The 23,929-nt window shown below is 39.4% G+C and overlaps 1 protein-coding gene across 2 annotated transcripts; it reads left to right on the top strand.

Annotated features, from left to right (window-relative positions):
• Positions 1-382: 382 nt before the first annotated feature.
• Positions 383-22,409, top strand: LOC137291057 (2'-5'-oligoadenylate synthase 2-like). 2 transcript variants are annotated; one of them, XM_067822335.1, is made up of 11 exons: positions 383-485; positions 9,660-9,840; positions 10,147-10,426; positions 10,899-11,056; positions 11,766-11,821; positions 13,143-13,280; positions 14,475-14,781; positions 16,863-17,139; positions 18,545-18,702; positions 20,232-20,434; positions 20,943-22,409. In XM_067822335.1, exons 2-11 carry the CDS (start codon positions 9,661-9,663, stop codon positions 21,094-21,096), a joined length of 1,911 nt encoding a protein of 636 aa, XP_067678436.1. In that variant the 5' UTR covers positions 383-485; position 9,660; the 3' UTR covers positions 21,097-22,409. The 2 variants fall into 2 exon arrangements, with proteins under 2 accessions (XP_067678436.1, XP_067678437.1); XM_067822336.1 differs by lacking the exon at positions 383-485 and adding an exon at positions 8,580-8,675.
• Positions 22,410-23,929: the final 1,520 nt, after the last annotated feature.

Genomic DNA, 23,929 nt, shown 5'->3' with positions numbered 1-23,929 from the left:
TTTCCCGTACATATATATGTTTTCATTTTCAAAGTTTGTTCAGTTTCACCTTCAGCGATACGATATATTTTTGACTGGGCACAATTCACGAAATAGTAGTTTTGTTATGTACTTGGAACATAGGATTTTACTTGGCCTTTGTTCCACATTATGTAATAGGTACTATAACGCAGATGTCTAATAACGCGGGGGTCATCCGTGGACCCCAAGACCCGCGTTATGGCGAGGGATGAGGTCTGTATCATCAGTTAACGTCAACGCGTTTGTTGACAATCGCTGTACATAAATAGCACTGGCTACACATGGTATGTGTTAAAAAATACAGATTGACATTATCAAACATAAATACCATTTTCTTGGAAAGCGAAAGTAGAATGGTTCGGGGAAACCGATTGCACTTGTGCAACAGATACAAGGCTGGGTCGTCTCGACGCAGAGGCCTATCATATAAGAGACGCCTGTGCCGTCGCTTTACTTGTACAAACGTGAGTAGTAGTTTCTCATTAATGTGTCGTTACATTTTATACGATCATTGTTGATTGTATAGTGAGTTATCTGCACATCAGACCTACTTGCGCTTAAAATTTCATGTAACCTTCCTCGTATATTGTGATGATTTGACGTGTATACACAGATTGGTGAAGTTCCGTGTGTTGCGGCCTTGGATTTTCCCTCTACGACAGTGAGATAAAAGGCTGCGGGTGTGAGGTGAACACGTTTATTCCCCGTGGTAGATATCTGTTGATATCAGCGGACACTCTGTAACAATAGTGTCATCATAAATACAAATTCATTCAGAGGTTAAAATATAAACATACACATCACATCACATTACATCACATTACGTTACGTAAATCAATAAGCATAGGTTTACAGGTACATTACTATCTGTAATAATGCATACGTCATATGCTCATGTCATTGAAAGTACATATACAAATATGTTTCTTACGAGTGAGTTTATCAAATTATAATATGTCATCATGTTATCCAGTACATATTTCAAGAAAGTAATCCAATATATGCAACTATAAGCGATTACATCACTTATGCATGAATCATGAAACAGGCTATAACATATGTACCCTGTGGGTGACACGGGTGTGTTGTAAACAGGCAATCCACGCGTCGGTACTACATGACTGTGATACCTGAGCCAAGAAATTATAACTCATGAAATATATACATATGTCACGTGACTGAGAATAGTTCAGACACAACAATTAACTGATACACATCATATAATTACCGGGAAAGGTTTACTTCTTTATGTGATTTATATACATAAGCATGACCCAATCACGCTTGTAATTCAAAGTTATATACAAATCGTCAATCATACACACGTTCCTGCAAGAGAGTATTCAAACATTTACTAATTACCCTATCATAAATAGTTTACTAAAATGCTTACTTAGGATACTTTGGTGTGCATAAATATAAGAATATAGCAATAATTACTATAATTACTAACCTTGTAAGTAGAGTGTTCAGTGTCTGTTTTTTCCTGTGCAGAAAATGTAGGGGTGACAAGTGATGAGCACTGGGGTGGGGGTGACAATTGATGAGCTCTGGGGTGAGGGTGACAAGTGCTGTATAAGTGAAAATGGCTGATGACCCGTGATTTGAAATGAGCCAGTCCCAATCAACCAGGTGATCTTTACAAATCACATAACTGACAGAATGATAGAATAACCTGCTTGCCCTATGATCCTGCAATGGAATGATCCCAAAAAATCAGAGACCTGCATTAAACACCTGAGATACTACTTGCTGAGTTAGTGAGTGGGTGGGTTTAGTGTCGGGCGTTGTGTGGTTAAATTTATGAGTCGGGATAAGTGTGTGTCTGGGAAGTGGAGAATGGGGTCAGAGTTTGTATATGTTTGGATGCTCTGTCATGTGTGTAAGGAGACGTTTGTGTAGGTTGAGTTTATGAATATGCGCTTTTGAAAGAATGCGATTAATTGTCTTTTCGGCCAGCAATGGACCAATGTGTTACAAATGAATACATTTGTATTTACTTTACCTGTATACATGATACCGTAATAATGTATTATTATATAAGTATTATCAGTATCTAAGATCATTCACGAGAATGTCATTGTACAGTCCCACAAAGCCTCATAATACTTAGCCCTTTATGGTAAATTGATAACGTGTCCAATTATGAAACAAACAAAATTAACAGAATCATGTGAATTGTGAAAGGGTAACTCAGAGCCATAGGCTTTACCAATAAGTCCAGATCTAAAATTAAGCACTTCATTCCTCCAAATGTAAAAAAAAACATTTATAGGTCATATGCAACCAAAAAATCCAACAAAATTAAAACACAGTTATCACTTATTCGTGACATATAATATACATTGTTGCTTGTAAAAAGACAAATAAACAAAATTATAAGCGTGCAATCGTGATTCTAAAGTGCAATATTTTGTACTTGGGCTGACTTCCCCCGAAACGAAGCCCTCGGGTGACCGAAACAAGTCATAGCTGGTGGGTGTGCACTAAAGTGTAACGACGGTTTCCGATTGGCGGGTTCATTTGCTGATACACGGATGGCTCATTGCGTGTACAGAGAGATGATCTGTTTGATGGGCATTTTAGAAGTATGGCGAGTCACAAGAAAGTAAGATTCTTTATGGATAACAACTTCTTTTTGTGTACTTGATGCTTCGTTTCAGTATGGATTCATATAACGTTGTCAAACAAAATCATATACACTAGAAGAAGTTGTTATCCATAAAGAATGTATATAGAGATGTTGGGTCATTCGTCCAAGTACAAAGCAGGACTCGAAACTGACAAGAGTTTGCAAAGATCCAGTCATCCGAGAAAAATGGATGTAGTTTGTTTGCAACCTTCAGACATACAAACATGCCATGTGTACAAGTATCACACCTGCCTAATTACATAATGTGGCAGAGACAGGACCCGGATAAATGCACAAGTCATAAATCAATTTGTTTTGATTTTAGCGTATAGCCTGGTGTTAAGTTCAAATAGCATGTGGTCAGTGATTGAAGCTGTGCATATTGTCGTTAGCAGACAGTCAGGAAGACATATAGGTGTCAATAAACCAGACATTGAGCTTTCTCTGTGACAGGCTGATTACCAGAATCGACAGGCTTTTTAATGTAACGAGTCGATTATTTACATGTTTATTTACACAACCAAGATTAGACTACTGCTCACGACCTCATAATTCGGGCATGCATACTGTTTCAAGATCCGCGAACCTGTTTACTACGAATGCGTTATGCGCGCAGCGCAGTACAACTGTTGAAACCATTTTTTCCCCAAGCGCGGGGGGAAATCTAATCGTTTGAATTCCGATTTCGCGGACTTTTTTCATCGCGTTTTTTTCAACTTTATAGGTTGAATTTTGATGATTTCTTTCGGTAAGTGCATATCAAAAGGTATATCAGAATCTGCAAAGTTGTGTTTTACGTTGCATGTGACCTTTAAACCCACATAACTAAAAAATATTTGGTACTCTTGGGGCCACTTAAGAAGATGCTTACATGCAAAATGTTAATGAAATCAACATAAATAAAAGTATAATGGGTAATTTTAGAGCTCATTTTGTTGCTATGGAAATCAAGGGCAGATAATTCAAAGAGAGCTGACTCAGGATATTTTGCAGTCAGGTTCCCTGGGTCTGCTGCGCCTGCGCTAACGCTCCGACGGCAACCACTGGCGACCTTCAGTGCATGGAGACGCGTTATACATTTACTATAGAAACATCTGAGGATGGTTGGTTAGAAGTTTGTCATAGCATTTACATACATACTGTGGCAAAGTGTATGAGTTTCATATGCATGTATTGCTTGTATGTGACCATTACTTAACCATAAGAATTTTATGTATCTTAAAGAATTATATGTACAGTCCTGCGTTATAACATTTTTTATGGGATCAATGCTTAGGCTGCTGATCTCTGGACTGCTTAGTCAAGACTTGATTATTTTCAGACCATCGCCATATAGCTGGAATAGAGCCGAGTGCAGCTTTACACAACAAACCAACCAACATCTTTTATCTGAAAACTTTGATAGACAGCCCTTTGCTGTATATAACTCATATTTATGAAGAACAGCCAATGGGATTGTAACAGATTGATTCACTGACATGCCTGTGTCATGCAATCCAACATTTACTGTATTAAACTGTCTGTTTATTGTGATTATAATAACAAGAGGTTTCAAAATTTAATGTATCATATTCCCCACCCCTCTCCAGCCCCAAATATGGACACATTATGAAAGATTAATAACTGTTTTTTAAACTAACCATGTCTTTTACAAACATGAACCCCATCTTGCAGATTTATGTGTCGGTGTCTTTTAGACAGGGCGCAATTTCCTTTTATGAGTGGGCTCTTTCAAGACAAGTTAAAACACACACAAGTATGAATATTTCATGATGTGTCCGTTTTCCTTTTAAATACAAAAGTGTAGCTATACATGGGTTAGGGAAATGGGTGTGTATATATAATGTTTCAATGTGTAGTCAGCCTCCCAGTAGCATCACCCAGATACTGCCATACCATGAGTATTGTTAAGCCTTTTAAGCTCAATGCTTATTGCATCACTATGATCAGCCCAGCGTTATATTAAAATGATACATACCAAATGTTATGGGTAATAAATAGGCCATATTCTTCTATTATTATTCCATATTTGAAAGCCCACACATTGTTATAAAAACATTGCTGAGTGAATCATAGATGTGTTTCAAAAGTATTAGATCTAATTATTATTATTGTTCATATGATGTAATGTAAAAAAAATTTTCTACAATGACTGGGCGTTCAGTTTGTTTCCAACACATATAACAGGAGAAAATGGGGCCAACGAATTACATGTCATCAAATTGCCCCCAAATGAAGACGTTAACTATTTTCAATCAATTTGGTCGTTCAGATCCATGTTTTATGTGTACGATTTCGTGGCAGTATCGAGGTGACACGAAATATCAAAGTAATATCGGTCACGAAAGTAGGATTTGTGTCACATATCGAAACATAAGTCTCATTAACCTATTCAGACAGTGACCTACTTTCCAGACGATCCGAATTTTCTCGTGTGAATGAGTAAATTGACATCATAAACAACTCTGGTTAAATTGAATTCCAGTTCCTTGTTTCATAAGAAAATGGTATTTACAAATGAATTTTAATTTTAAACTTTAATTGCACCGTCATTCTCTACGTTATGTCGAGGTTGAGGCAGCATACCTTAACTGTGGAATCACAGATTGCCCCTGTCTGATGAGGTCGTAAAACGATTTACAATGCATCTGGCTCACTGGTTAAACCTGTGATCCGTTGTTTTGCGCTTATTGAACGTAGTTCTGTAACGCACAATTAAGTTGATGTAATATCAGTTCCGTCAGAGACCGCTAAACTTTTCTAGCGGCAGAGCCTCGTTTTGATATTTCCACGATTTCCAGGTTTCCGTTTATCAGAGCTCGCTGTACGACATAGCACGCCGTACGACGTGTTTACTAGGATTAGAAGGAGTTTAGTGTTGCAATATACAACTGCGTAGGCTTATCAAATCACATCGATTAATATTTATGCATCCAGTTAAATGACATAGTGTAAAATACTGGACTGGTTATCGCATTAAGGTGCGCAATAGGACAGAACCAAGTAAACAGGAAACGAGACTGTTCTGTAATCAATGTTTTGACATGTGTTTCCATATTGCCCATTTAACGACGATTTTCGTGTCTCGAAACTGCATAAATAACGTTTTCCAACACAACGATGGCCGTTATTCTGGTGACTTACACTTTGCCACAGTATGTATGAAAATGCTATGAAAAACTTCTAACCACCCATCCTCAGATTACTCGTGGTATTCAGTTCGTTCTTCGCCTCCATTACCCCTGCCAGCTTCCACCCAACGGAGTGAAGGAACAAGAATAAGCAGAAACTATAAAGATATAACTCATTGCCTAATTTTATCATGATTCTTTTGGAATGTATTTGCCTTAAGTGTCGGCGTTGTTGTTAGATCTTTTGTAACATTTATTCTACAATAAACACACTTCTGGTGTAGTAGGCGTATGAAGCATGGGAGGTAACTCTTTATGTATTCCATACGGAATGATAACTTGTTCCTTCACTGCTTTGAACCGGAGGCTGGCAGGGTTAACGGTCTGATGTACCACGAGTGGCGCTTAAAATGTTGAATAAAACATATTTCACGTGAGTAATTGTGAAATATGGCGTTCGAAATCTGAGATCACAACCTAATCACGAATTTGGAGTGTACCTTTGTTGGTGGCGATATTTTATTTTGACACGAAAAATACTTTTGAAGGGAAGGGAAGTGTGTTGCCAACCTTTGTTCGCTTCGCTCGCATATATGAAGTACATGTCTACTCGAGAGGGTTGTGGAATAGTCTAGTGGTTACAACATTCGCTCGTCACTCCGAAAACCCGGGTTCGATTCCCCACATGGGCACAAAGTGTGAAGTCTATTTCTGGTATTCCCCGCCGTGATGTTGCTGTAGTGTTGCTAAAAGCGACGTAAAACTACGCTCACTCACTCAAAACTAGCGGAACCGGCGCTAAATTGAAACAGAGTAATTACCGGCTCTGGGATCTCATTGTTGACCCGAATATTCCACGAACGTTCATTGAAGATTCTTAAAAGGACAAGCTTTATGGGTGAACAACTTCTTCATATAGAATTTGTTCATCCATGAAGTTTGTCCTTATCCAACTACTGCATATGTCACTCAAAGACGCTGAAGATCTTGATATCTTTCAGAACATTTATCGCAACTTCTGAAATAGTGGTGACATCAGGGGTACATGCTAACATGCCCACCTGGTGGTTTGTTTCCTTCGCAAACAGATGCGTTTAAAATATAGCGGCGTGTCTCCGCTGCTTCGTATTATTATCTACAGGAAAGAAACATGACAGTTCATACCTTTTACCTCCATTTCAGAGTGTAGTGTACAAGTAGGGCTTGTAGACCCGAGGGGGTGGGAGATAGAACTGTCAGGTCGTCAGCTAGGGTTGGGTTACCAAGCTGAAGGCTTCCGACGGTAATTCCATATCCAGATTCCTGAAGACCATTGAGGAGATCATTGATGAACACGAGATACATGATAGTGTACAGAACACCGCCCTGCCTTACACCTTGTTGGATTGGAAACCGTGGTGAGTGGCAGCCATTTACAACAACTATACTTTTGAGGCCAATGTGGCAGTTAATAAGTGGTTTCAGAGTTTTGCCATTGATTCGAAGGTTAGACAATTTCAGGTACAGCCCATTGTGCCAGACAGTATCGACAGCCTGTTTGTTGTCGATAAAACCAGCGTAAACCTTACTGCTCAACAAGTTCAACGTTGTGGCTGATGGTCTCTGTTAGATTGAAGGACGTTGTTGTGCATCCAAGCCCGGTTTGATATCCTTGCTGTTGGGGATTTGGAAATGGGGTGTTCGTGTGCATGGTCCATTTTGAAAACCGATAGTTTTTTGCAAGGTTCTTTGGTTTATTGTTGTCCTTGTGGATAGGTATTATGACACCAGTCTTGCAGTGCTGGGGCATATATGATGATTGTATCATTCCATTGAATAGGTGAGCTAGGTGAGAGATGAGTTGTTCTCCGCCATATATGAGATTTTCATTTTGAAAGGAGTCGTGACCAGGTGCTTTTCCTCTTTTAGAGTTCTTATAAGAGAGTAGAGTTCATTGGTTGTAACTGGTAGAGACGTTTCCGGGATGTGGCACTGAGATTCAACTGACATTAGTTGGTCCATTTTGCTGTTCACATGATCGTAAAACTGGCCGTAAAAGTTATCTTTTCTTTGTGGAGTGTGACTTTTTGATAAAACGAAGCAAAGGTTTGGGAGATGTCCACTGGGTCCCAAACATCTTGACCGTCGTGGAAGAGATGTGCACAGTAGTTACTTCTTGTTCCTCTCTCGGTGTTAACCATTTCCAGAATACCTTGATGTCACATTCAGCTTGGTTTTCAAATTCTCTAATTGTGTCATCAGTGAGGTTTCGTATGGCTGCTCGCTGTTCTCTTCTGAAGTCCTTCTTCAGAAGGTTGTATGCTACATAGGGGTCATATCCCGGGCCTCTAAGGCGTCCTTGCTCAATCCATATCCTTCGTGCGTGTCGTTGCAGAGAGTGCAGATGCTTGAGGCCTTTAGAACACTTAGAACATTATCTTGCATCACACATTTGTTAGTGTTTGTTTCTAGTCGTTAGTTTTCATACACCAATCATCTTTCAAAACCGACTACATTCCAGAATAACTATGGTTGTAAGGAAGTGCAAACGGTGATGCACTCTCAAAATATTCAATAATATCATATCAACATTGACTGACTCCGATAAATCTCCTAAATATTTTTAATAGTAAATAATACAAAATGAAGATCCCCTACTTTTTGGGAAGAGTGTATAATCAGTTGACGTCAGCATGTATTGCTGTACATAAATAGCACTGACTACATAACGCACATGCCACGAAAGACATACTAACATCACCAAGCATAAAACAATCATTCTTGGAAAGCGAAAGTAGAATGATTCGGCAAACCCGACTGCAATCAGTTGTGCAACATATGCAAGGCTGGGCCATTTCCACGTAGAAGTGTCATCCAAGAGGGCGATTGTGTCACTGCGTTACTTTACAAACGTGAGTTGTAGTTTACGTTACATTTTAGACGACCATTGTTGATTATAATTGGAGCTATCACTTCCGGTCAAGCACATCATGTTTACCTGCGTTTGATCAGCTCGCGATCGCGAAGGTTTTGATTCGAAAATTAATCAGTACAAAGTGTAGTTGACAGGTGACTCAAATGCCGAAATTGAGAAACATTTGCTCATCGGGATGTTGTAACCAGGTTTATTCAAGAATTTATCCGCCATATTGCATTTGTGACAACCTGGCTACAACATCGGGAATTCGTGATGTGGCCCTTTTTATAAAAAAAGACAACAAAACAACTAAACGCCATTTCAGATACCACAATAATATTTATCAAAGGACGTGGATCCCATACACTGTGAAGTGGCGATGGGTTTCAGAATGGTATATCGGCAATACAATACAATGTCGTCTTTCCTTTTCATTCTCTTAATATAGATTTTTACTCATTTCTTAATATAGATTTTTACTCATTAGAAGCAGCCATAAAATAATCCTAACATTTAGTGAGTGAGCTTAGTTTTAGACCGCACTCAGCAATATTCCGGTCGTATGGAGGAGGTCTGTAAATATCGAGGTCAGACAATCCAGTGATAAACAGCATGACCATCGATCTGGGAAATTGGGAACCAATGACATGTGCTAGTAGCCACTTACGACAGGCATTGTCGCCTTCTGTGGCAAGCATGGTTTGCTGAAGACCGATTCTACCCCTAGCGTTTAGCAATGAAACTCAATGTTAGATAATGCTTCTATGTACATGTGTCATGACAGCGCTTTAACAATCGTCTTCCCATATCAAATGAAAATAGTATGTATGGCCTACATAAATTTATATTGTAGATGTAACTCTCATCCTTTCAAACACGATGGCTAGATGATGTTTGGGAAAACGCTTTGTTTAATGTGAATCCATGTTGATGACTCGAATCACCGTTACCTTTCCTTATATTCTACATGTCATTCTAGCATGACGTCCCAACCGCCTGGCCCGGAGCCTCTTCTGAGGGGAATGAAGCGTGGACAGACTATTCCACAGTTCATGGCAGAATGGGGTTCAACTGACATCAATAAGTGTCACGAGATGATTGAGCGAGTGATTCGGTTTATGAAGCAGAACGTACCTATCAGCGTTGCAAAGGTCGTCAAGGTCGGTGCTTTCCAAATCAGTTCACAGATGCACTAATATATATCATGTAATGATTGATCTTGCGGTATGCTCTCCTAATAATGGTTATGGGCAGACGTAGCATATATTTTGACAAATATATGCGAGCTGTCTATTTGGAGCTCAAATAAGGGGTGATCTAAATATTCAGACATTCTAACAAGCAGATGCAGTTCTTACCATTTCAATATTATAACCATCCGGTTAGTACTTTAGTGCTGTAGTGTATTGTATACAAGTCCTTTATCAATGTAAATATTTGTCACATGATGTGTAATGTATTTTTAGGGAGGACCCATGAACAAAAACACATTTACATTCATCCCGGGACATGTGGATCTGTTTTTGTTCATCAACGACTTCAGTTCTATTCAGGACATGAAATCAAAGACTAGACGCATCGTTGAAACTATAAGGGCCAAGCTGGATTCTTCGGAATTTGTTCCGCGATATGGGGTCATTCAGTTCATTGAATACACACCTCACTCGATGAAATTCCACCTGACATGTCATGATCTGGACCAGCAACACACCATAGAGGTATTCCCTGCCTATGACATCTTGAAATGTACGTATACATTTATGCGTTTGTTCTTCGGAACATTTGTTTTCTCAGATTCCTTTTTCGAGATCAAAACGTCTTTGTCACCGCATGTGTTCTTACATAATTAAAACATATCTAACCTATCTTGTGAAATAGCGCACGTATATGATATCTAAGCTGACAGTTGATATTGTAGCATGTGGACAGGGCAATACAATGCATCATGTATGCACATATTGTGTTAGAACACTCGAGTGCACGCATAACTATATTAATAATGTGTACACACAGGCTCACACACGCACGCGCACACATAAATAAAAAGTATTTCTTCACTTATTAAAAAAGGTAATGTTATGATTCGACGTAAAAGGTGTATAATTAATTAACAGTAGAAACATTTCACCATACTTGCACTTGCCATTAAATATGTGTTAGTTGCAATCTCCTTCACAAGCAAAGATTTGTCGGGTGCATCTGGGCCATGTCCTTTCAGACAAAAACCTGCACGACGTGTACATGGACATGAAAGACCTCCCCGATGCCGACAAAGACTTCTACGCGGTGTGTCTAGCAGAGATACAGATAGACTTCATCAGACAGGCGCCCAGTAAAGTACACTCCCTCATTCGAATCCTCAAGTATTGGCTGAAGGTAATAACAACATACGTCGGTATTAAAATAAGTTCGTGTTTAAGGAAATATTGTCTTTTCCTCTCGTGAAGGCACATATATATGTCTTTCACGACCAGTCATCGAATGTATGGATCTCCTCGATATCTGGAGTATACGTTCCGATACGTCTCCACTATACCCTGATGCATATACGGGTCGGCCCGACAGTTTTATTACCTCCCTTCGCTGGTTCAGCATTCTCATAGCAGCCCGTTAACTAAGCCACCAGTACAACCGAGCTTGCCAGTATCAACAAAGACAGCTGCGAAAGTTTGTTTGCAGTACAAACTCAGATTTTCAGCAAATCATACAAACTGATAGGTCTGAAAGTTTGAAAAAAAAATATGGAAGAACTCCTTCTACCTCTTTCAGAGAACCACTGCATGGTTTCAAAAGCGAAAGTGAGCTGCTCAACTTCCAAGCGTAGACACCTGATTGAATAAATAGCCAGCCAAGGGAGCTAATAAATTCATCAGGCTGAGCCGTAGATGTATGCAGGGTATAGTGGAGACATATCGGAATGTATACCCTAGAGATATCGAGGATGATGTATGAACACATATTGAACCAACTGAGTAATATTCATTGTCTCCAAATTGGGGAAGCTTTATGAGTTCGTGGATATTGTTTTTATAGTGATATCATACATGTCTGTATGTGATAACCATGTGTGTATGTCATGTTAAAGGAGGAAGTAAAAACGGAAGACTGTTACTACTTCCTAGAGATCATGGCGATGCACAGGTATGTTCGTTAATTCATCTAAACTGTACGTATCGCGAACGTCGACAGGAAGACTCCTTGGTCCTGAGATGACCCGTATCATTACTTTAAATTGTAAAAATACAAAATTTCGAAAGTGAAAAATGTGTTCCATGATATCACAAGCATCGCTTGTGTGAGATCAGACGAGATCTCCTAGGAGATATCGCTTTGAGTGTAGATTTTGCACAATGCCCAAACAATGCTATGACGTCATGAACTTGATGATGTCACAATGCTACGACATCTTTGCACTTCAAATCTAATGTGATCACAGCTGTACGTTTTTCATTGAAAACTAAAGAAGAAAGATTTTGAATGATACGTAGAATGTCACCCTCGTGTCTACTGTGATCAATTATATCAACACTCGTTGATAAAGGTAAAAACATCCTCGGCAAGCCTCGGATATTTGTTACTTTATCAGCTCATGTTGATATATTTGATATCAGTAGACACTTAGGTAAGATTATCTCAATCTTGCACCGCAACCATACACCTCAACCGCCCCAAACCAACCGCCACAACACGTCATGCCACAAACAAAAACCATAGAGGGAACGCGTGCTATTCCGAATATTATCACGATATTGTCCGACTATTGACTCTCGTCACAGACACACACAAGGGCAGGCCAATTATCGTCAACTTTGCTACTGTCAAGTCGAATTTGGAAGTGACTTCCACGCGTTTTCAAAGATGCCTTGAACGTTGAGACCTTGATCAAGTAAAGCATAAAGATCGTATGGCGCTTTTTGAATTTTAGGAACTATTTACCGGAAAGTTGAAGTTAACTCCCTTGTTTTACTGTCGTTAGAAAGAGACATAAGGACTAGCACTTTTTAAAAAGGGATAAGGCTCAGTACCATAAGCCGAATCAAGGACCAGCACTATTAAAGGGCATAAGGGAGAGCACTGTAAAACACTGTGGATATACATATGAGCACTATAACACGGGCATAAGACCAGCACGATAAAACTGCATCACTAGAGCAATATAAAGGTATATGCATGTATACGTGTATGTATGTGTATACGACCTTGTAAGGGCCGTACCGTTGAAACCCATCAGACCCCACCTGTATCTGACATGGAAAATTTGTAACGACTTCCGAGAACTAGTCATATCCGTCATTGTAAATCTAAAACACGAAGGTCAAAACTTATAATGAAATCTGAAAACACCATATACAGGCCGTGTTGGCTCTAATTCTTCATGCGTATTATTAATAAATAAATGTATTTTGTCAATAGTAAAAATTGAAATGATGACTTTTCTTCTTTGTGCATACAATACTTACAGATGGAAGCGAGCAGGAAAGCCAAATGACTTCGACATATCGGACTGGTTTGAAGAAATTATGACCCAGCTTGCCGACCTTAGATCTTTAAGCATCATATGGGAAGACAAATATACCGCAAGCAGCTATAGGACCGTAGCGTACGTACACTCACATTCCATGTCTACTGGGTCAACGCGTAGCCCAAGGTTCTTGGGTTCACCTGTCTCAGAGAATGCCGGGCTTCGATTTCCCACATGGATACCGTGGCCTACCAGTGTTCATACCAATTTAAGGTCTCCCATACCGTGAGATGCGCGATTTTTTAAAGTTTGTGGTTATTGACTTAGGCAAGAACAATTTTCGTACAATGGGTATGAGACTGGTTTGTTGTGAAGACTGGACACATATTTGACAAAACTCTCACGAGAAAAAGCCAAGATTGATGTCGGTGCAACGTGAACATCACAAATGGGTGATTCCAACAGCCACATTGCAAGAACATTGTGCTGCACAAGACAAACCATTATTCGGCTGTTTAACCGTTTCAGTATGATTTGTCAGACATGTTATCGACCCGGAATTGGACGTCCATGAGTCACAACATCCCAAGAAGATCGCTGTCTGCGATTTATTCACGTACGCAACCGGGTGTTGACGATGACGTCATCAGCAGTCACACCAATGGGTCATCGCATGAGCCGACTTCGTGCTGCTGACAAATGGGTCCACTGACCGCTGCGTGTATTGGCCTTGACCTTCCAGCATTGTAGCATCGCTGTTTATTGTTACAATTTTGCTGATAAAACACGTGTATTGCAGCGTGCTTCAACATAGTTTTTCATTTCATCCAAAGGCTGTTTTCACCTTATTGCAAAGGACACATCCGGTGTTCTTTCTTTTGATTGTCAGTTTACTCATTCTCTAATACGTATGATGTGTTTGTCGTTTTGTGATTACCTCCAGGTAAGGTAAGTCAGTGGTTCACCACGTTAACTACTGAATAACATTTAATTTACATAATGCGGGAGTCGAGTGGCTCGATTAATCCGGGTGTCTTGACTACTCTACATTAAAACGAAAGAAGTGGATCACCTATTCTATGATTTGCGATACTCTCGCTCGGTGAGAAGGCGGGAAATATTTGAAAAGATATACGTTTGATTATTGGAAACATGTACGTGTGTTTTGTTTGTTTGTTTTGTATTGTTTTTGATCTCTGTGCTTTTGGGAGTATCTCTTCACATAATCCATCGAACACAAATAAGAAACATGTTGTTTACCGATGAAAGGTGTCCTGACAGACACTTAGGTCTAAAGGTCTCCTGCTTGTGAAAACTCTTCTTGTTTCCTAGAACTAAACCAGTTGTTTTGGACCCTGCAAACCCTCACAAGAATGCCATCCCCGATCATCGAAGCTGTGAGAGGATAAGGGAATCTGCCAGAGCAGTGGTGACTCGGAGCCAAGACCTCAAGGACTACAAAGGTAGTGGCCCTGCCCCCATCATTGAAGGAATGGCTAGGGGAGAGAAACTGCAACACTTTATCCAGCACACTATACAACCCAGCAGTGACGACCGCCGGGAGTGCGACCATCTTGTGGAGCGTGTCACCAACTTCCTGCAACATAAAACAAACTTCAGCGTCTCAAAGGTGGTCAAGGTAGACTGTGTTCTACATGCGGGTTCCCGTGAAACTTTTACATAGAATCTAACATCCATGATTGGCAATGATGCAATATTTCAGTCATTCATCATCAAAAGATTAGCGCCACATTAACAGAGATCAAGGGTTTTGATCGGCCTACACCCATTTGTGAGAACTTCCAATTATGGGACTCCCAGTTGTGTGACTCCCAGTTGTGAGGCAGTGGAGTGGGTAATTAATAAAACACACCATACTCCCCTATCTGAATGGATTAACCCTAGCTAATTAACTAATCACAACAGACATGCTATTCTCAAAAATCACATATAGTGACACAGAGAACATACACCATATTGATGCATATTAAAACACTGAACAAAGTCCAGGAAAGTATAATAAAACATGGAGTTCAGCACTAATAGATTATTTATGAAATTGGCAGATTCTGTTGCATCTTTTAATACCGTAACAACGCCCTATTTCAATGGGCAACGAGTGGTTTGAACTTCTAAATTTAGCTAACCAGCCTAAAGTACTAAAATAAGACAAGACCAATTTTTTACTTGTTTTACGGATTCGCCGGTCATATTCTTTCTAGAATAAGAAAATACACCTAATTTTTCCCCGCTCAAAAATATAATCCTAATGTTGTTATTCAGATGCCCCACATCCGTAAAACAAGAAATAAAACTGGTCTCGACTAACATTATAATTTGATAATCTTTTTCAGTACAATATATTTCTGTATCTATGGGTGTTCTGTTTTAATTAACTCATTAATGAACTGTGCCTAATATGGATTCTCTTCAGCAACTGGACTGTTCCCACTTTCATTGTAGGGATGTGTAAGCACCATCTGTGTATTTAACCTTTATTTAGTGTGTCTCACAACTGGGAGGTCCTACAAATGGGGGACACCAATTTGATCAATCACCTTTTAATCCACTGATATTATATCATTCTCACTGTACACTGAATAACCGTAAAATACATAACAGGTTTAACCAATGCGCCAAATGCATTGTGAATCAAACAGGGACTGTCTTTGACGTCTTTGTCAAGGTCAACTCAATACAATGTCGGGTTAGAGAGACAGTCAAGTTGCACTAAAACACCGGATTGAGTGATGGAAATCGGAATGATATCATGTTATGACAAATTCGGGACCAAATAAATATGCCTTTTACAAGTAATGTCTGATTAGAGGAATGTCGGTTTAGAGGGTGTCCTCGTGTATTACGGTACTCAGTAAATGTTCACGGTAGTAAGTTATATAGAATGTATTTCAATCATTAAGCCTCCAGTTTGAGTCTGACACTTATGGTAATATTTCATAGTCACAGGTAGGAATCAAAGTTGGTTATTCTGTATAGATTCCTATAAATACCAAGAAATTTATCTGATATTTTAATGCTTATATAGGTACAGTCCATCTGGCTGAAAAGCGGACCGATGAAGTGCAATGCAACTCGAAAACTAATAAGCCTAATATACTCAATGAAACGCTGCTCATAATCTAACCATCATACCAACTCTTTGAGGTTTTTGCAGTATGTTTGTCCTAATTATAAGAAAGTTGTTTAACAAACTATTATTAAAATGTTGACACAGTTCACTGTTTATTACGAAGGAGGAGTGCAGAGAAAGGCACAGCCAGAAGTTCGAGAAGCACGTGCACAAGTGCCGAGAGAGTTTTATATTAATTAACCTGTGCAGTGCTGTCTCCATGCTTTCTCGCACACCTGGCTGTCCCTTTCTCTGCACTACCCCTCGTAATAAACTGTTAACTGTGTCAATATTTTAATGATTGTTTGTTAAACAACGTTTTTTTTATTTTAAGGAAAATTATTCTGTAAAAATCTCACAGAGTTGGTATGATGTTCCGATTATGGTCAGCGTTTCATTGAGTATGTTATGTTTAGTAGTTTTCAAGCTAGATTGTAATCCATCGGGTCGCTTTTGAGCCAAATGGACTGTACTTGCTGCTGTCTTAAAGTTATTAGTGTTAGAAATTGAGAACACACAAAGTGTATACGAAGATAAACTGAAATGTATTTCACAGGGCTTCAGTTGTGTTTTATATTTTGTGTTTTCAGGGAGGTTCGCTTGGGAAAAGCACCAATGTTCTTGGAAAGTCGGACGTCGATCTTGTCGTGTTTATAAACAACATCAAGTCAATCGAAGATCTTTCAAACAAAATGCCAATCCTGCTGAATACTTTGGAAGATGCCTTGAACTCCAAGTGGACGGACTTTGCAGGATATTTGGAGCAGGGAAACCGTTCTGACCGGGGACTGCAGTACAACCTCAGCTGCGGAGACAGGCGCCATTTCCATGACGTTGACATCTTACCTTCCTTCAACATTCTCGGGGGTACGATACTCATTTGCAGAGGTCACTAATGAAATCTTCGAGTTTTTTTCATAAAATAAACTCGGAGATCCATGTATGTTCCAGATATCTTAACGAAGGAATATTTTGTTTGTTTATTTAGGCAGTCTCTGAATAGCCGAATCGGGATCAGACAGCGCCTTGTCTGATATCATGAGCATCGGTCTTTTCATTTGGGGCTCAATGGAATGCATGAAGTATGACCTTCCGAGTCTTTTAGTTACCTCTTACGACATACGTACATGCATGTGGTGCCGAAGATCGTTACTTACCCGAATCTTCGCGTGTCTCATTTTCAATATAGAAGCATGTAGTATAGCAGTAAACATTATACACGTGGGCAATTTAGCCGAAAAACGTAGACATCTTTGAGATTAGACCTATTTTGTGGACCCACGATATTACACCAAAACCCCCAAATCATAAGCAATAAATGAAACGTACAGTCGTAGGAATATATTGTCACAGGCAATAAACTGTGAGATTGAGGACAGAACATACACAAAGGACTTATTCAAGCGCGCGTGCACACACACACACTGAATTTTTGCATAGGACTTATGATAGGCTTTCAACATGTACTTATGTACTTAAAAGTTCTTGTTGTGATCACGAGTGAAGAAGATGATTTTTTCTGACCCATATAATCCTTTGTCTCTTGGGGAGGTTGCATAAACAATATAAAAATGTAAAGAAATTGCTAAATTTGGTAGAAAATTGTGTCCCGAATCTAATTATCTAATAAAAATAGCAAGTCCCCTGAACATTTGTTAGTGACAAGCGGTGCCCCTTGAGGCACCATCTGTGAAAAAGTGAAAAAGTTCTCTTAAAAGTAAATTCTTTATTCGATCTGTATTTCATTTCACTATATATCAGTTCCAATATGAAATAAAGCAGAAACATCTATTTTCAAGGCAGTATTTAGGATTTGACACTTTAATTAACTTCTAAAAAAAACAGAACAAGATTTTTTTTATAAAATGATGCCCACAAATCACGGTATTCAACTTCTTTGAAAAAGCGTATTTGTACAAGTATGGTCCTGGAATGTTTCAGGTTGAAATTTATCGGTGAACGTGAAAATGCCATTTTGCATATCTTAAACGACCAGAGTGTAACCAGACAGGACTCTTCTCATACTCCCTGTCTGCCTCCTGATCCACTGAAGGAGGCAGTCTAGGTCATTTCTCGTATAAAGCAGCTTCCAGTTGGGCAGGTTCTGTACAGGATGATCCCTTTGTTTTACATGACGACCAGTCGTGTCCCAGCTATGCCCCAAACAGTTAACATTGTGGCTCATTCAAAGGTGAGATATGTCGGGATATAAGCTATAAGTTCCTTGTGTATTGAAAATGTTTACTAATTAAACTGATTTTTGCGGTTGCAGTTAAAACTTCACATGAGGTGTTCACAGAAATGAAATCAAAGACGGACGATGAAAGGAGGCTGTACGCGCCATGTTTTTCTCAGGAGCAGGTGGACTTCGTTAAGGAAGCTCCAATCAAAGTGAAGAATCTGATACGACTTGTGAAATACTGGGCAAAGGTAACTACTTGAACTTTGGTAACCTAAAACTGGGATCACATTAAACCGTATCGGCATTATATTGTTGAATGAATGACGTGTTTGATTTTTAAATAAACACATGTAATTTTCGGAGTCATCTTTTTTGAACGTCTATGGCCGGCACGAAGAAAGTTGAACACATACTGAGATTAAAGGGGATTATTTTGAATGTACTTTATTGCAAAAGGTACATGAACGAATTGGGAGATACCCAAAACAATATATTAGGGAGAATTTGTGGATGTCAACTTATGTGATGTGAGGAATCAGACGTTTCTGTGTATACGTATTATTCTGCACCTGATGAAGGAATCCGATAAAGGAGTAAGAATATATCCCGTAACGTCCAGTTCATCAAATTACAGCGCTTGACATAACTAAATTTTGCACTATATGTGTGTCACGTTTAAATGCCTTACACACAAGATCATCACAAATTTCACGTTTTGAACGACTTACCATGGGGCACAGGCAAACTGTAGCGTAAATGGGTTTGCTAGGAATAGAGAATATGACAAGTCTTCTTATATGCGGGCGAAGAGAGCAAAGGTTGGCAACGTCCTTCCCTCGCTCCGGATCGAAAAATATTTTTCATGTCAAAATAAAATATCGCCGCCAGCAAAGGTACACTCCCATTTCTTTACTTCGTCGTGCTCTCATATTTCCCATCCCATGTTTAATTATTTACTCACGTGAAATTATGTTTTATTCAACATTTTAAGCTCCACGCGTGGTACTCAGATCGTTCTTCGCCTCCATTACCCCTGCCAGCTTCCGGCTGAACGGAGTGACGGAACAAGAAAAAAAATTCCAGAAATTGAAAAGAAATACCATATTACCTAATTTTATCATGAACCTGTTGGGGTCTGTTTGTCTTATCTGTTGTCGTTATCTATTGTTAGAATTTTCATAACATTTATTCTACATAAAAACACCTCTTTCGTAATGGGCCAATGAAGCAGGGGAGGTAACTGTAAGTATTCCATATGGAATAATATCCTCCTGTACCTTCACTCCGTTGAACCGGAACCTGGAAGGGATAATGGAGGCGAAGAACGGTCTGCTATACCACGAGTTGCGCTCAAAATTTTGAATTAAAAATATTTCACGTGAGTAATTGTTCAACATGGGGTCGGATATTTGAGAGCACAACCCAGTGAAGAAATGGTTGTATACCATTCATGGTGGTGATATGTTATTTTGACACGAAAAAATTTTATCAAACCGAAGCGAGGAAAGTACGTTGCCAAACTTTGCTCGCTTCGCTCCCATGTAAGAAGACTGGTCATTTTATCTATGCGGCGCAACTCATTTGCGCTACAGTTTGCCTGTGCATGGGATGCTTCGTGGTCACGCCGATCACTTCGTCTCGATCACGCCGAGGACCCGGGTCCGATTCCCCACATGGTTACAATGTGTGAAGCCCACTTCTGGTGTCCCCCGCGGTGATACTGCTGAAATAAAGCTAAAGCGGCGTAATACTAAACTCAATCACTCACTCATGACAGGTAGAAGTCAACAGAGAGGTCAAGGCAGTGACGTCATTCTTCCTGGAACTGGTTGTCATCTCCCACTGGAAGAATAACGGCTGCCCATACGACTTCGTCACACAGGATTGGTTCCGTGACGTCATGACCCAGCTGACCCAGCTGACGTCACTGCGGATACTGTGGCCCGACCAATATGACGCAGCTTCGTTCTGTGTACTTCCGTAGGTTACACTTTTGATCCACATTTCGATTCAAACAACCAGGTGTGCAACTTCTCGATTTGACTTGATCATCAAAATTGAATGTGTACCAGGGTATGTTGATTTAAATGCCGAATCAACTTACTAAGTTTAGAATTATTCAATGCGACGAAACGAGCAGCACCGCATAAACAACAGGTTAATAAAATGACATTACAGGTGTATCCATTTGTTCGTTTGTTTTAAAACGCGTAGAATTAGATATATAAGTATCTCCCTTTAACTGTTCTTTATCTAAAACTGTTTATGAGCATTTGTTCCATTTATGAATGTACACAGTAAAAGGTTCTCTCAACAGACAGCGATTAGAAATAGTCATGTTTTGTAGCCTTGTGCTTTACGCAACAACCTGGTGTAAACACAAACCTTCACTGACCCGTTCATATAATTCGAATAACTATTATGCCTTTTAATTCCAATGGGATCTTTTGGGGTTAATTATCCTCTGGTTTGAAATTTATGATTCCAGAAAGAATCCGGTGGTCCTGGATCCTGCCAACCCTTACATCAACGTAGCCCCACGACCGAAGCATCACTCCCTGGTGATGACGTGTGCTCAGAACGTGCTGTACAGGATGCAGGCGTGGCAGAACTACAGAGCAGGGCGTTATGCTGACAGTTAAAGGACATATGGACCACTATATATGGACTAGTGCAGTATATAAATACACTGAATATAATGTGAAAAAAATGACCTCCTGACAGTTTCAGTACTGACTGCTTAGCATATCAGTTTCTTATGAAACCCTGTAGACATAGATCAAAATTCATCAAAGGTCAACCGTGTGCTGTGGTCGTGACTGATAATCCAATTTGATTGATTGGTAGATCGATCGATGCGATCTTCAGTAACCCATGTTTATGTGTACCAACGGATCGGTCTGTATCGTTGGTTGACACTTGTTATTGTATGCCTTCTGGACTGATACTCGTTATGCCAGTCAGTGGATTGTCTGGTCCACACTTGAATGTGTACATACCGCCACCATACTGTGCACTATAGTACAGCGCTAAGCAGAAAACAAACACATAAAATGATAACATGTTTATTTATCTAGATAAATGTCACGCTCACCTTGTAGCTGTTATAGTAGTGCTGATATTTATGCAGTATTTTGGTATTTTTGTGTATTTGGTATTTATGAGCATCTTGTGCCTTATTTTGTCTGCTTCTGCCCATTTTGTTAGTGATGTACTGTGGAAGTCCTCTAAACCCGCATTCGTTGGCACCGGCCAAAATACCAGCATAGAGAGTGTGGGGGCTTAGTGAACATTCCACATCCATCCGCTAGACTTGTCTAGCCGTCTTGACACGATGAGCGACTGACAAATTGTGATATGACAATTAATTTATAGTACAAGTGACTCGTGTCACTCCTCAGTTTACCTAAATCACCTAACCTAATCGTTATCCACACTCATTTTATCAGGCAACATCATTCTGTTCCAAAACTGAATAATGCCTGACCAGGGTGTTGCCAAAACCAATATGTCTGTCGGTTAGGTGTAATTATTCATAAATGATTAGATTATTATTTATTTTATTACATTTCTACGTTTACTAAAGGATGAACGATTCTTAAAAGTTATCTTGCTATCAAATTAATTAAAATGACAGTTTTAATGACTGCATTATTCCTAAAATGTACTAGTGTACCACTCCTGCATGTAAAAAAGTATGTTGTAACAAAAATTAAAGACAAATAATGTTTTCTTAGGTAAGAAATACAATTTTATTTTATTCCGTACAATATCCCACAGTCACTATTCTTCTCGCATAGTTTTCGTCTCGATCCTCATCTCTTTGTAGAAATTCCAAAACATTTAACGCATGGTTTTATAGACACTCATTTGAAATACGTTTCAAATTTTGGATATTGTGTGATATGCGTTTGCTGACACTGTATCTTGGAATAAAAAAATATTACTCCTCAAATATTTTGTAATATTAACAGATACTGTACTGCACAGTAGCCCTCCAGGTTATGCTTTTGAAACTTAACAACTTCCTAAATTGTGTGACAAATGTAAGAAGTTTTGCTGTTTTGGTCGTCCCTAACCGAAATCGGATCGGTGGTAAATTTGTTTACATTGTGTCACGGCCTTCTCGCCAGTCCCGTTTCAGCTTTATGGTCTAACAACTCAATGTCCAGTATTGACTGAACACGATAAACAAAAACAATTTGTAGATACAAAAATTGTCCGTGTTTATAACACTTGCGAAGTCTTAAACTGCTAGTTGTAGTCATCTATTTGGTAGTGACTTTACATGTGTGAAAAAGTGTGGAAATTCATGCAAATTCTCAACTTCGAGCAGACATTGATTTCGAGAACGATGGGGCCGACAATTAACTGATCGTGAGGCCGATCGCATTCCTTGATCCGCCACAACGTTTCTGTTGAAGGTACTCATCAAATAGGCAACAATGTATAATAATAGAAATAGCGAGTGTGAATGGCTTAACTCCAAGCACATCGCTTCGGAGGCATCGTTTGACTCCGGAAATATGTCTGACAAATCCACAATGTTCGCCCTGCCTGCTGATTGGCCGAAATTGACGCATGCGCCAATTTTAATTGACAATATATATCAGTCTATTGCTGTACTTTCAGTCAATCGGGCGGTCTTAATTGTGCGGAAATTCGGAATAGACAAGTGCCGGATTAGACTGCGTGTACAGGTTCATAAGTTAACTAGCTTCTGTCGGTACCAATGTGTATGTGTGTGTGACTACAGTGTTCAATGAATACTAATACCTATGTCGTCATCATGCGTGTGAAGTTACACTGACAAAATTTAAACGTAAACGTAAACGTAGTAATGGATAACAGTAATGTTATGTTTGTGATGTCATCATGTTGTGACGTCATAGTTTGTAACAATAGTGGTAGACGTAAATGCGTATCGCACGCTAAGACGTCTAATTTCCTGTCTGCTGACAGTGACTCGGTCCTTCAGTTACACACCAGTTTCCCAATACAGTGCATACATCACACACGCGCGCACGCACGCACGCACGCACGCGCTCGGGCACACACTGTTTTCACCTGTTAATCCCCAGAACTAGTAATGCACGGACATGTTATATTTGAAACGTCATATTATTTACATATTCTGCGTTTTCATTGTCTTTCTCTGGTATTTCTGTTATTTGCGATGTACATGTATTCAGTATTTTACGAATCTCGACCTCCTTTCACAAAGCACTAAGATGATCTTAAGTCGCTAAAGTAACCTTAGTGCAATGTTAAGGGCAGGAGTTGAGGTTAACCTCAGTAAAGGTGAAAGGAGTCCTTGATATTCTTAATGCGATTGCCAAAATTTGAAACGAATAAAGGTGTTTGATAGTCTGATTTGTGTTCACGACTTGAATTGAAACGGAAAACATGTCCGTGGTAGTTAGGTCATGTTTACTCTTTGCGCAAACCAGTGAATTTTCGCAGGTTAGAACTGGC

The sequence above is a fragment of the Haliotis asinina genome, chromosome 7, assembly GCF_037392515.1.
Source record: "Haliotis asinina isolate JCU_RB_2024 chromosome 7, JCU_Hal_asi_v2, whole genome shotgun sequence".
NCBI lineage: Eukaryota > Metazoa > Mollusca > Gastropoda > Lepetellida > Haliotidae > Haliotis > Haliotis asinina.
Note: the sequence above shows the minus strand (reverse complement) of the source record. Positions and strands in the feature narration are given on the sequence as shown.

Excerpts from the sequence above, each read along its gene's own strand:
- LOC137291057 (XM_067822335.1), top strand. The coding sequence starts at position 9,661 with ATGACGTCCCAACCGCCTGGCCCGGAGCCTCTTCTGAGGGGAATGAAG. Across the intron at positions 11,822-13,142 it reads GAGATCATGGCGATGCACAG|ATGGAAGCGAGCAGGAAAGC; the intron begins GTATGTTCGTTA and ends CAATACTTACAG. Across the intron at positions 20,435-20,942 it reads GCTTCGTTCTGTGTACTTCC|AAAGAATCCGGTGGTCCTGG; the intron begins GTAGGTTACACT and ends TTATGATTCCAG.